The 14,556-nt window shown below is 44.9% G+C and overlaps 1 protein-coding gene across 3 annotated transcripts in view; it reads right to left on the bottom strand.

Moving 5' to 3' along the window:
• The window catches only part of ANKRD29 (ankyrin repeat domain 29), a 127,838-nt gene that overhangs the window by 78,934 nt on the left and 34,348 nt on the right, over window positions 1–14,556 (bottom strand). For all 3 annotated transcript variants that reach the window (XM_077267705.1, XM_077267704.1, XM_077267703.1), the window contains exons 3-4: window positions 13,728–13,826; window positions 13,493–13,591 (exon numbers count right to left, since the gene is read on the bottom strand). In XM_077267705.1, coding sequence (XP_077123820.1) covers window positions 13,493–13,591; window positions 13,728–13,826 — 198 coding nt within the window. The remainder of the gene's footprint in view (window positions 1–13,492; window positions 13,592–13,727; window positions 13,827–14,556) is intronic.

Raw genomic sequence — 14,556 nt, 5'->3', positions numbered from 1 at the left:
TTGTTCGTGGAGAAACCTGCAGAGGTGTCGTAATTAGCAAAGCTGACTCTCCTATGCCAATTGAATCACTTAAAATCTCAATTTTTCAGAACAGATTTCCTGGATTTATGGGATTGCCATAAATGCCTGGATATTACTATAGTCCATGGAGTCTCTCTGAAATTTTGATTTTTTTTTATGTCCATAATAGAATTTTCTATTTTTTCCAGTTGGAAAGCATTATGCAAATTAAGGAAGAAAAATTAGTTGTATCTTCATAAGGGGTTAATGAAGCTTGTAACCCTTTAATTTCTTTCTCAATTTTCAATACCTCTATTTCTTCATATTTAAGAATAAGCGCCATCAATTTAATAGAGAATGAAGAGAGGAACTGATCCCATTCACATTGAAATGTGTCAGAGTATGTCGTGGTACCGTTTTTTCGTATTCTGAGAACTCTTGGAATCATATTTGTTTATATACCGGTATATATGTTTCAATGGAAGTAGAGTCCCATCATAATTTTGTTCATTAGTCAATTTTAATTCAAGTTGCTTCATTAAGGTTTTTAAATCATTGTCAGTGAAATTAATAAAAACAGAAGTAGTACTGGTTGTGTTATTAAATATGGAAGCAAGTTTATCTGCTCTAATAGAATTATTGCCAATGTCTGGAAAATGACTCGTGGTAGGTTCCAACATGCTAATGCTTGTGAATAATGATGAAAGGTGCTGGGGGCATGACAAACCTCAGGTATACACGTAAGAGAAAACAGGAGACGTCAGCTCACCAGCGATGAAACACATGTTCCACGAGGAGGAACCGTGCATGGAGCTGCTCAGGCCAGGACTGCAGCAGCAAGTAGAAGAAAAGTAGGTTCTCCAGTGAAACGACCTCAGGTAAGTATAGGAAAAATATAAACCGTGTTAGCCACTAGATAGAAAAATATTACAATTTCATAGTCCTCAGTGGTTGATACCTTTTAATGGGTAACTGAAAAGATGGTAACAAATTGCAAGTTTTCAAGACTACTCAGGTCTCTTCATCAGATATAGAATAACACAAAATCTGAAGAGTCACATATTTATAGACAACAGGACACAGGATAATGCAATAGATAAGACAAGTGACATAAAGCAGAAGCACACTGCCCACTGCTAAAGAAAATAAATATTCACTGCTCTCCATGCCCATGTGAGTGGAGAGCAGAGAATATTCATTCCCTTTAGCAGCGGGCACACATGATTGCCCAGCCGGAGGGAGCCAGCGGCTGCGGCTACTGTGCCCGTTATTAGGCCAGGGTCACACTACAGCGTAATACGGACGAGTGATATGCGATAGAAAATTGCATAGCACTCGGACCAGTATTCTTCTATGGGGCAGCTCATATCCCAGTTTTTTCCTCGGCTGTTTTCAGTGTGCGAGTGAAATCACAGCATGCTGAGATTGTCACCAACACTCGGCCGAGACTCGTCTCACTCGCACCCATATAAGCCTATGGGTGCGAGTGAGACAGCGCACATCACTCGGATATCATCCGAGTGATGTGCGTTATAAGCTGACCCCAGCAATGGAGGAGATGGAGAAAGTCATTTCTCCGCCTCCTCCGCAGCTGTGCTCCACTTTGTGCGAGAGACTCAGAGCACAGACGCATGACACTCGGCTCATGCTCGCAGCAGAGCAGGAACCGAGGGTCATTAGCATATCGCATCCGATGCTCTCGCATCGGATGCAATACAATAGTGTAACCCCAGTCATAGTGGTCATATTGAAATGAATATTCACTGCTCCCCACGCCCATAGTCCCTCTCACCTCTTGGTGCCGCCTTCAGTACATAGAGGTGGGAGAGACTATGGGCATGGGGAGCAGTGAATATTCATTTCTCTTTAGCAGCAGGCACAGGTGTTAGCCACAGCAGCCGGCTCCTATCTCCGAGGACCCGCTGCTACCCCACATCCCCATCCACAGCAGGTACATCCAGACTATTAGACGAGCCCCCACTTTCCTCCTAATTTTCCAAATTTTGGAAGGAAGAAAGTGAGTCTTATAGTTCGAACAATACGGAATTTTGTAATATCAGATCATGTCTGATCCTTAAGCAACTCTAGTTTCCTTTGGAATATGTGGGTTGTCGTGTCCTGAAATCTCAATCTGCACAAGTGCCACTTCTAGCGGCCATTTTCTTGAAGCTCAGAGCAGGAAACTGAACGAGAAAGGGGACTCCACTCACCAGTGCCAACATTTAATGAGCATCCAGTCACTGCAGCATCGCTCCACTTCTGCCGCCGGCCTCCTGAAGCAGCGACCTAGCCTCCTGTGGTCTCGCTCCACCACCTAAGACCCCCCCGGTAAGCTACCGTTATAATGGACTATAAGACACACCACCATTTTATTTAAAAAAAAAAGAAAAAAAATTCTTATTTTCCACTCCAAAATTTGGGCTGCATCTTCTAGTCCAGTGCGTCTTAAAGTCAGCAAAATACGGTAATGTCGCCATGTATCCATTTCCCTATGACCATAATTAAGACTATATACCGAAACATGTAGGTCATGGCTTCATTTTTCTCTTGTCTAGTGTGCTATGTGCTACCATTACTGGTTTTAGTATATTTGTGAAAATACTTACTTGAGGACGTTTCATTGGAGAATCTACTTTCTTTCTACTTGCTGAGCAGCCCTGGCCTTGGCGGCTCAATACACTATTCCTCCTCATTACACAGGTGTTTTAATCGCTGGAGTTGATTTCTCTTGTTTTCTTTTAAGACATTTTTCCAGTTCCAAAGTTCAGGTCCCCATTAATTTCTATGGGGCTTGAGTTCAGGTTCAAGCTCGGGTACAGTTCTGGTACCCGGAACAAACTTTGGACTAAAGTTTGGTCAAACTCGAAGAACCCGAACTTCCACTGGTACGCTCATCACTACTCCCTGGCATTATCCCTCCACAACCATAATTAACAATTGGCACAATGCAGTCAGGCGGGTAACATTTTACTGGTAATTACTATACCCAGACTCATACATCAGGCTGCCAGATATAGAACTGTGATTCATCACAACAAAGAACACGTTTCTACTGTTCCAAAGTCTTTTGGCGGTGTGCTTTACACAACTCCATCTGATGCATGGCATTGTACTTGGTGATGTAAGGCTTGCATCTAGTTGCAATGGAGGCCCTGATGGACAATTTTTTCTGTGCTAATGTTAATGTCAGAGGAATGTTGGAATTCATTAACTTGATCAGTTAAAACCCCCTAACACAGTAAAATAGGGTAAAAATTAAAAAAAGTTTTAAACAAATATGGAAGAAAAAAAATTCTAAAAGTTTGAATCACAACATCTTCATGTCCAGAAAAGTTTAATCTATTTAGATATAAAAATAATTAACCTGTAATGAGAAAAAATAGCAAAACATCAGAAGTTTTTTAACAGCCTCATCACTCAATAAAATGCAATAACGCGTGATCAAAACATCAAATATATCCTAAAATGGTATAAAAGCAAGCGCTCACACAGCCCCATAGTCCTAAAATTGAAAATGCTAAAAGTCTCAGAAAGGGCAACACAAGCAATTTTTTTTTCTTTTACGAATTTTCCCCCCAAAAATGTCACCTCTTAAATACAAAATATCTAGGTATGTTTGATATCAACGTAATCATACTGACCTGGAGAATCATATTGTAAGGTCATTTTTACTGTATCATGAATGCTGTAAGAAGATACCCCAAAAAGCAATTGCGTAACTTTGCGGCACTTGGAATTTTTTTGCAGCTTACTAGTACATTACATTGTAAAACAGATGGTGTCATTCAAAAGTAAAACAAAAAATGCACTCACACGGTTATATTGATGAAGAAATGAAAAAAGTTAAGGCTCTTGGAAGAAGATGAGGAGAAAAACAAAAGAGCAAAAATGAAAAATCGCCCGGTTGGGAAGGTGTTAAGGTGGTGAATAGAGTTGAGCGACTTTTACTTTTTTCGGATCGAGTCGGGTTTCGCGAAACCCGACTTTGTCAAAAGTCCGGTCAGGTGAAATCGGCCGATTGTGTAAAGTCGGGGGCCGACTGAAGCACGAAACCCAATGCAAGTCAATGGGGAATCAAAGTCGGCAGTGAGTGGAAGACAGGAAAACACCTACAGTGCCCATTTTAATGCCAAAAACATCAATTCTTATTACTGAAGCTTGTCAATCTTAATTTACTTTATAATAATAGTTAGGCATTGAAAGCTGGGGGTCATTTGGCTAAAGTTGTGGGGGGGTAGGGCTGGCTCAAGATTTTCGTGGGCCCAGGAAACGCGGAATACGTCATGGCGGTGGAGCAGGGAGAGGTAAGTATTTCAACTTTGCAAGTGCTGTGATCCTGAGCAAGCGGGGGGGGGGGGCACTCGTTGGCATTGGCACTGGGCCCCTCATAGTACGGCGGTGTGTTTGATGGCGGGTGGCGCTTCCCACCGGCAGAGACACTTTTGCGTACTATGAGGGGCCCTGTGCCAGTGACGTTGCCAATGAGTATGCCCCCCACCTGATGGAGGAACCTGCACTTTCATCTGCACCTTCCTCTTTGTCCCCGTGTAAGGTGGTATAGTATGCGGGAAGGGGAACCTGACTTTCAGCAGGGTCAGATTCTGGCTGTGTATAGTGCAAGGGGAATGTAGTGGTCTGGGTCAATGTACCAGCAGACTCATCTAGCAGTGGCTGGGCAATGGGCAGGATGAGGAGGAAACACAGTTAGTAGGCCCAAATAATAAAGTAGGCTAAATGCAGTTCAAAATTGGTAACAGGACTAAACAGGCGGCATTGCTTTGTTCAGCGGAGGACAACTGTAAGGAGTGGAAGACACAGTTAGTAGGCCCAAATAATTAAGTAGGCTAAATGCAGTTCAAAATTGGTAACAGGACTAAACAGGCGGCATTGCTTTGTTCAGTGGAGGACAACTGTAATGAAGGGCAGACTGTTATGACCCCAATGGCGAGGGTCTCAGAGGAACGTGGAAGTCTGCAGAATACAAAAATCCAGCTCATAGGGCAGTGGTAACTGGGTTGACCATATATCTACTCCTAACGCCAACACTAGAAGTAGCCGGGGATCATTCCTACGTTGATTCTAGATGACACGCGCCAGCCGGAGAATCTAGCTACCCCTAGTAGAGGAAAACAAAGACCTTTCTTGCCTCCAGAGAAGGGGACCCCAAAGCTGGATAGAAGCCCCCCACAAATAATGACGGTGAGGTAAGAGGAAATGACAAACACAGAAATGAACCAGGTTTAGCACAGAGAGGCCCGCTTACTGATAGCAGAATAAAGAAAGGTAACTTATATGGTCAACAAAAACCCTATCAAAATCCACACTGGAAATTCAAGAACCCCCGAACCGTCTAACGGTCCGGGGGGAGAACACCAGCCCCCTAGAGCTTCAGAGAAGGTCAGGATATAGATTTGGAACAAGCTGGACAAAGATACAAAACCAAAACAAATAGCAAAAGGCAAAAGGCAGACTTAGCTGATATAACTGGAACCAGGATCAGTAGACAAGAGCACAGCAGACTAGCTCTGATAACTACGTTGCCAGGCATTGAACTGAAGGTCCAGGGAGCTTATATAGCAACACCCCTAACTAACGACCCAGGTGCGGATAAAAGGAATGACAGAAAAACCAGAGTCAAAAAACTAGTAACCACTAGAGGGAGCAAAAAGCAAATTCACAACAGCAGACACAGTTAGTAGGCTCAAATAATAAAGTGGGCTAAATGTCTGCCAAAAAATTGTTCATAAATAAACAGGTGGCATAGCTAGGTACAGGGGTGGGCTCCTCTGCTGAGTAGCAGACAGTGGTAGTAGGCGCAAAGTATTAAATGGTCTAAATAGAGGTCAGGGCCCCTGTATATTTTAACTATCATCTATCATTTCAACAAATTTGTATTGGCAGTGCCATTGAAGGATTTAACAGCCCAGACTACACAGTGGTGGAGCAGGGAGAGGTAAGTATTGCAAGTGGTTGAGCACTGTTCGAGCTGGGGGGGAACACTCTCTCGTGGGCAGCGGTACTGGCACAGGGCCCCTCATATTACGACGGTGTGTCTGACGTTGGTTGTGCACCACCACCATCAGAGACACTTCATTGTACTATGAGGGACCCTGTGCCTGTGCCGTCGCCCAAGAGTGGGCACACCCACCTGTCCAGGCAAACGCCACTCGCACGGGTGCTTGCGCCAGGTGATGACCACGGACCTGTGGGGGGAGTCAGCCCATTTAGGGAGGTATAAAAATGGCCTATGGTGGATATTCAGCAGCTGCAAATGGAGGAATTGGAGAAGTTAGTAAGAGGAGGCCAAAAGCAAGACATTTTTCAGGCAAGCTACATGTCAGCAGGGGAAGGTGGGGCCAAATAATTTGAAATCCATGATTGGTTCATTTTAATGAAGGTTAGATCATCAACATTTCAGGTAGCCAGACGTGTACTTTTTTCGGTCAGTATTGAACCAGCAGCACTGAAGACTCTTTCTGATAGCACACTAGCAGCAGGGCAAGCGAGCTCCTGTAATGCATATTCTGCCAATTCAGGCCAGGTGTCTTTTTTAGATGCCCAGTAATCAAAGGGGAATGACCTGTGAGGGAGAACATTGATAAGGGAGGAAAAGCAGTTCGTAACCATACTGGAGAAATGCTGTCTCCTGTCACTTTGAATCGATACCGCAGTACCTGTCGTGTCAGCGGTCATTGCGAAATCACTCCACAACCTGGTCATAAAACCTCTCTGTCCAACGCCACTTCGGATTTGTGCACCTCTAACACCTCTGCCATGTTGCCCTTTACGGCTCATGTGAGAAAAATCACCACCGCCGCCGCCACCGCCGTGTGCTGGAAATGCCTGAACCAAACGGTCTACAAGAGTTGCTTGTTTGGTAGCCAATATTTGCTCAAGGTTCTCTTGTGGCATGATATTTTGTAATTTTCCTTGATATCGTGGATCCAGGAGGCAGGCCAACCAGTAATCGTCATCGGTCATCATTTTGATAATGCAGGGGTCCCTTTTTAGGATACGCAAGGCATACTCAGCCATGTGGGCCAATGTTCCAGGTGTCAATTCACTGCTTGTGCTGGGTTGAGGAGCACTTTCTTGCAAATCAACATCACTTGTGTCCCGCAAAAACCCTGTACCTGACCTTGCAACGCCACCAGTTTCTATTGCCCCCTGAGAAGCATCCTCCTCCCATAAATATTCATCCCCATCATCCTCCTCCTCCTCTTCGTCTGCCACCTCGTCCAGGAGAGTTCCCTGAGCAGACAATGGCTGACTGTCATCAAGGCTTCCCTCCTCGGCTGCAGACGCCTGCTCCTTAATGTGAATCAAACTTTGCATCAGCAGACGCATTAGTGGGATGCTCATGCTTATGATGGCGTCGTCTGCACTTACCAGCCGTGTTCATTCCTCAAAAAACTGAAGGACTTGACAGAGGTCTTGTAGCTTCGACCACTGCACACCAGACAACTCCATGTCTGCCATCCAAGTGCCTGCCCGTGTATGTGTATCCTCCCACAAATTAATTACAGCACGCCTCTGTTCGCACAGCCTCTGAACCATGTGCAGTGTGGAGTTCCACATTGTTGCAACTTCGATTATTAGGCGGTGCTGGGGAAGATTCAGCGATCGCTGATGGTTCAGCATACGGCTGGAGTGTACGGGCGACCGGCGGATGTGCGAGCAAAGTCTTCGCACCTTCATGAGCAGGGCTGCTAACTCCGGATAATTTTTGAGGAAGCACTGCACCACCAGGTTCAAGGTGTGAGCCAGGCAAGGTATGTATTTCAGTTCTGAAAGGGCTATGGCAGCCATAAAATTCCTTCCGTTATCACTGACTACCTTGCCTGCCTCAAGATGTACACTGCCCAGCCATGACTGCGTTTGTTGCTGCAAGTACTCGGCCAGTACTTCCGCGGTGTGTCTGTTGTCGTCCAAACACTTCATTTGTAACACAGCCTGCTGACGCTTACCACTAGCTGTTCGATAATGGGACACCTCGTGTGCAACACTGGCAGCTGCGGATGGAGTGGTCATGCTACTGCGCTCTGTGGACGAGCTTTCGCTTCTGTAGGAGGAGGAGGAGGAGGGGTGGCGAACGCCTACAGCCAACTGTTTCCTAGACCGTGGGCTAGGCAGAACTGTCCCACTATGGCTGTCTCCTGTGGACCCTGCATCCACCACATTAACCCAGTGCGCCGTGATGGACACGTAACGTCCCTGGCCATGCCTACTGGTCCATGCATCTGTTGTGAGGTGCACCTTTCCACTGACTGATTGCCTCAGTGCATGGACAATGCGGTCTTTGACATGCTGGTGGAGGGCTGGGATGGCTTTTCTCGCAAAGAAGTGCCGACTGGGTAGGTCATAGCGTGGTACTGCGTAGGCCATCAGGTCTTTGAAAGCTTCGCTTTCAACCAAGTGGTAAGGCATCATCTCTAACGAGATTACTCTAGCAATGTGGGCGTTCAAACCCTGTGTACCCGGATGAGAGGATGAGTAATTTCTTTTCCTAACGATAGTCTCTTGTAGGGTGGGCTGGACTGGAGAGCTGCATATGGTGGAACTAGCGGTGGTGGTGGACATGGCGGATTGAGAGAGGGTTGGTGATGGTATTCTTGATGTTGGCCTACATACAGTGTTTCCTACCAATAACCTTGTGATTCCCTGACTGCTTTGGCCTTGCGACGATACCTCCACATTTGCTGCTGGTGGTGTCCTAACTGGTGGGCTTACAGTGAGGGAAGCAATGTAGCGTTGCTGACTACCTTCATTCTGAGCAGGTGCACCAACGGTACGTGACGTTTGGTAGTAAGTCCAGGCTTGCAAGTGCATGCTGGTTAAATGTCTACGCATGCCCGTTGTATTTAAATTTTGAAGATTCTTCCCTTTTCTAAAGGTCTTTGAGCATTTTTTACAGATAACTTTTGACTGATCATTCGGATCTTGGTTAAAAAATTGCCACACTGCACTCTTCCTACTATCGAATATCTTTTCAGGCATTGCACGCTGTGCTACTTTCACTGGATGGCCACGCTGTCCTAAAACTGTTTTTGTTTTTGACACACATTTTTGGCCTGATACGGGCCTGCCAGATGACAGCTGTTGCGATGTAGATGGCTGCTGCGGATCATCCACCTCCGCTTCTGAGCTACTGGCAGCGGCACCCTCTTCCCCCAATGGCTGCCAATCTGGGTCAACAACTGGGTCATCTATCACCTCCTCTTCAATGTCATGTGCACCTTCCTCTGTGTCACCGTGTAAGGTGCTATAGCGTTCGGGACGGGGCACCATAGTCTCATGAGGGTCAGATTCTGGCTGAGTACACTGCGAGGGCAATGTAGTGATCTGAGTCAATGGAACAGCATAATAATCTAGCTGTGGCTGTGCATCAGTGCACTCCATGTCCGATTCATCTTGTAATGGGCAGTTAACAATTTCCCTTTCTAACCCAGGCACGGTATGTGTAAAGAGCTCCATGGAGTAACCTGCAGTGTCGCCTGACGCATCCTTCACTTTTGGTTTGGGTGAAGGACACAAGGAAACATCTTGTTCTTGACTGGGAGCATCCACTGACGACTCGCTGCTTTTATATTTTGAACTTTCTGAAGAGGAGGCGAAAGAGCTAGAGGCTGAGTCAGCAAGGAAAGCCAAAACTTTTTCCTGCTGCTCCGGCTTTAAAAGCGGTTTTCCTACTCCAAGATAAGGGAGCCTTCGAGGCCTTGTGTAGCCAGACGATGACGCTGGCTCAACACCTCCAGCCTTGGGTGCTATCTTGCTTTTCCCACTACCACCAGATGCTCCACCACCACCATCAGTACCAGCTGGCAACGACCGCCCACGGCCTCTTCCACCGGACCGGAGATTTTTGGGAAAATCTAACCAAAATAACAACTGTTATATGGTACTGTAAAACAAGGTAGAAGGTGTATATAAACATGTTGAGAATTTAAATCTCCCTTTTTTTGGGGGGGGGGGACTGCACCAAAACTCAGGCCCAGTGTATAACACAACACAATGTAAGTGGCAGAACGTGGCTGGCTGATATACGACAAACTAACAGAACTGACGTATATCCACTTTGTGACAATTTGAATCTCCCTTTTTTTGTGGGGAGACTGCACCAAAACTCAGGCCCAGTGTATAACACAATACAGTGTAAGTGGCAGAACGTGGCTGGCTGATATACGACAAACTAACAGAACTGACGTATATCCACTTTGTGACAATTTGATTCTCCCTTTTTTGGGGGGGAGACTGCACCAAAACTCAGGCCCAGTGTACAACACAACACAATGTAAGTGGCAGAACGTGGCTGGCTGATATACGACAAACTAACAGAACTGACAAATATCCACTTTGTGACAATTTGAATCTCCCTTTTTTGGGGGGGAGACTGCACCAAAACTCAGGCAGCCCAGTAACACAACACAATGTAAGTGGCAGAAAGTGGCTGGAAGATATATGAAAAAATACAAGGACTGTAGTACAATTTCAATCTCCCTACAATGATCTCATGACAAGTATGGCAGCAATACAAAGGACTGCTGCACACAAAAGTGTGAACAAATAAACAAGATAACTGTGCAGAAAGGAGCAACAGGATTTTTGCTTTTAAAAAAGCAGTTGGTTTGCACAGCAGCGTGCAAACAGCAATGCAGCTATCCGGGAGCCTTATCAGGCAGCCTAATAAGCTACAGAGCTGATGCACAAAGATATAGCCTCCACTGTCCCTGCAAACAAAAGGTGCTGTTGGACAGTGGAAATCGCTACAGCACAAGCGGTTTGGGGGTTAATCTTCCCTCCCTAACTATATCCCTTCTTCTGATGAAGCTGCAGCAACCTCTCCCTATGCTAAGATCGGCAGAAGTAAGATGGCGGTCGGCGTGCACGCCCCTTTATACCCGCTGTGACGCCGCAGAAAGCAAGCCAATCACTGTCATGCCCTTCTCTAAGATGGTGGGGACCGAGACCTATGTCATCACGCTGCCCACACTCTGCGTCCTCCTTCATTGGCTGAAAAATGGCGCTGAACGTGTCATATGAAACGCAACTTTGGCGCGAAGATCGCAGACCGCATGCCCGATCCCACACTAGGATCGGGTCGGGTTTCATGGAACCCGACTTTGCCGAAAGTCGGCGATTTTTGAATTTGTCCGATCCGTTTCGCTCAACCCTAGTGGTGAAGACTTTTAGACAAATGTGGCTCAAATATTGCTTCATGTTACTCAAATAAGTCATCTGTTTAGGATTTCATACAGAGAGAACCTCAAGTGTAATGGCTGATGCATTAATACAAGTCATCTGTGAAGTCTAAAAAGTGCTCAATAGATGACCAGAATGGAGAAAATCTGTCCTGAACATCATAATTTATGGTTGGGTCCACTAATTCAGTTTTAGCTCTGTTATGGTGTTTCCGCAGCACTGAGACCACTCGAGTCCATCTAGTGCTTGGCTTCCAGAATATTAGCATACTACATCAATTGTATAGTCTACCAGTTTATTCTCATGGGGAAAACTGTGGTCTTCTAAAGTTACTGTAGATACCCTGAACATTCTGCAAACAATATGGTTATTCTCCAATGATCTTGTTTCCAGTCTGCTGAGTAGACAGACCCCAGTGTGTGGAGCTGAAGACATAATATGATTGTAGATAAATGGGAGGACAGGAAGTGTGTGCCGTCAGAACAAGAAACGCTACACTCACCATTCTAAAGTGGGAACAGTGATACAAGCCTGAAAAATTAGCTTCAGTCATGTAGGAAGAGGGACAGATAAAGAGCAGATAAGCTTATAATAATGCGCTATGGTTGGTGAACATAGGTAGAAACTTGAACCAGAAATCATGGGATCATAAATGGTACCACCAGTATTCCCACGTTATTCAATAGCCCAGACAAGAACAGTCAATAGGATTGATGTGATAAATATTTTACAAAGTAAGAAGAGGATTTCCTCAAATGTGAACTCCACCTATTAGTGCACAGGATTTAATAATGCGATATATCGAATATTTATCCCAAGTGTCATGATTTAGGAGTCATACAGGAATCATTATGAATCATCAGAGCAACCAACATCAGTGAAATTGGACTGCTTCATTTACTCCCAAACTGTTACCATAAGCAAACCCCTAAAATGTCCATGGGCCAAGAAACCCCTAAGGTCAAGTGCAGACAGCTGTAGATTCTCTCACCCGAGAGAAACGGGTTGACTATGCAAATGACACTCTGATCAAACCCAGATCAGAGTTTGATCAGAGTGTGAACCGATTCTCTAGGATGAGGAGAAAATGGAGAAAAAAAAATTATCCATCTTTTCCATTGTATCAGTGTGCAGAAACTGGACTGCACTCGGATGTTATCCAACTGCAGTCTGATGATTTCCACGCTCTCATTGACTTACATGGCCAAATGCGATTTGAATATTGGATCAAACAGCAATTTTTGTCTTGGAAAGACTTTGTCCGAGGAAAAAAAAATCGGACATGTGAACGGCCCCATAGACTAACATTGGTCCGGGCGTAAGCCGATGTTTTGTTGGATTCATGCGCTCATTTGCACGTGCCCTTACAATGCTAATACTGCTAGAAGTAAGAATAAAGCACCTTTTAGTAAATTAATGTAAAAAAAAGCATTTTTCCTTGAAGTCAACCTGTTGTTGTAGATTAATTATTGATCTACAAGTCACACCTTTATGTCCCCCAAAGTATTCCTCTGTTGGGAAGAAATCAACTTTTGAAGCTTTGTGTAAATGAGGCTGGAAACGCGTTGGAGTCTGACGATTGCCTATCTCCCTGCGGCATTCTCCGCCCAATGCCGCCCTCCGCTGCTTAGCGCAGCTGTATAACCGCTCTGTTCTTGGAATCCTGAGCATGCTCTGCTCCTAGAGCGCACATATGGGAAACTACAGCACACACATGATAACAGAGGCAAGCAAAAACAGAACCATTCAGGAACAGAACGATTATGCAGCGGCACAGAGGATTGCAGTGCCATGTGGAGAATGGAGGAGGAGACCAGGCATTAGAAGTGCACTGTCACACCCCAAAGCACTTCCAGCTTCATGTGCATATTGCTTCCAAAGTAGACCTATCTGCTATACTGTGGAGCCAATGTTTTGGGAAATAAAGGTACACATTGAGTCATGTTTCAATAATTCATATGGACATGTATTCGGTTTGGTGGGGTAGGGACGTGAGGGGGGCTACTAATAGGTTCCCTTTACACCAAGGAGGGTGTTAAGAAAGGAGCAAAGGAAAAACGGTCAATCAACAGCAAGAGCAGATACCATAACATAGCTCCTCGCAGCGCCCATGCATTATAAAGGGCCAACTACACTTCTCCCATTACATTAACTGCTGCCACCAGGTTTTTTTTACTATACTTATGAAATATACAAGTATTTTTTTATATATAAAACATCCTTTATTTTGTAATCATTACTACAGCATTACGTGTTTTGTTTTTTCACGCTCAATTAGCAAAATATTACTTACTCTGGTTGTAAATTCCGTAGATGCACCAAATTCAAAAAGATATTTCACAATCTCATTGTGCCCTTGCTGAGCAGCAAAGAACAAAGCAGTAGCGCCAGACTGAAAAAAATGGCAAGAAATTATAGACTACAACATACCATTGTAGATTTTAGCAGTAATCAGATATCAGACATAAAGTAAGTAATTGGAGAGTTCTCACATCGGACTAATAATTCTGCTTATGGATTATACATACATCTCTCTGAAGATTAATATCTGCCCCTTGAAGCACCAGCTCTCGCACACATTGCATATGTCCTGCATAGGACGCCACCATCAAAGCTGTAGCCCCAGTCTGTGGAAGAAAAGAATTTACTATAAGAATATCAATATAAGATTAACCGCTTTCTTTTGCACTGCAAAACAATGGTGGATGTCCAGTAGGTTCATTTTTTTTAATAAATGAAAAAATATTGCTTCCTTTATTTATTTAACCCCTTGTTGATAAACAGCTGACAGAATCTTGGATAGGAGGCGCTGAGAGGGTTAACGGGACCAATATATGGGTCCAGATTTGTTAGGAATGATTAGATGGAATGGGCAGAACTAGTCATTCCCACCCTCCAATCCAGGAGGTGCAGCTGGTTTAAAAGGACAGCTGAACTGTTCATTCCTTGTCTGGCAGATGCCTATGGCCCCCCACTTCTCTAGGGGGCCCCAGCCAGTGGCATGCCGCTAATAGAGGCCCACCCCATGGCCGCTGAGTGGCCTCGTGCGTCACCCACCCCCAACTCCCCAATGGCGCATTCAAGTTATCATTCAGATGACGCTCCCCCTCCCATCATTCCCCGTCTGTTTCTAAGGTTGCCGTCAGACTGTGAGTATTTGGTCAGTATTGTACATCAGTATTTGTAAGCCAAAACCAGGAGTGGGTCATAAATGCAGAAGTGGTGAATATGGTTCTATTATACTTTTCCTCTAATTGTTCCACTCCTGGTTTTGGCTTACAAATACTGATGTAAAATACTGACCAAATACTGCTAGTGTGACGGCAGCCTAACTCAGAGGGCGCACAATGATGTCAC

The sequence above is a fragment of the Ranitomeya variabilis genome, chromosome 6, assembly GCF_051348905.1.
Source record: "Ranitomeya variabilis isolate aRanVar5 chromosome 6, aRanVar5.hap1, whole genome shotgun sequence".
NCBI lineage: Eukaryota > Metazoa > Chordata > Amphibia > Anura > Dendrobatidae > Ranitomeya > Ranitomeya variabilis.
Note: the sequence above shows the minus strand (reverse complement) of the source record. Positions and strands in the feature narration are given on the sequence as shown.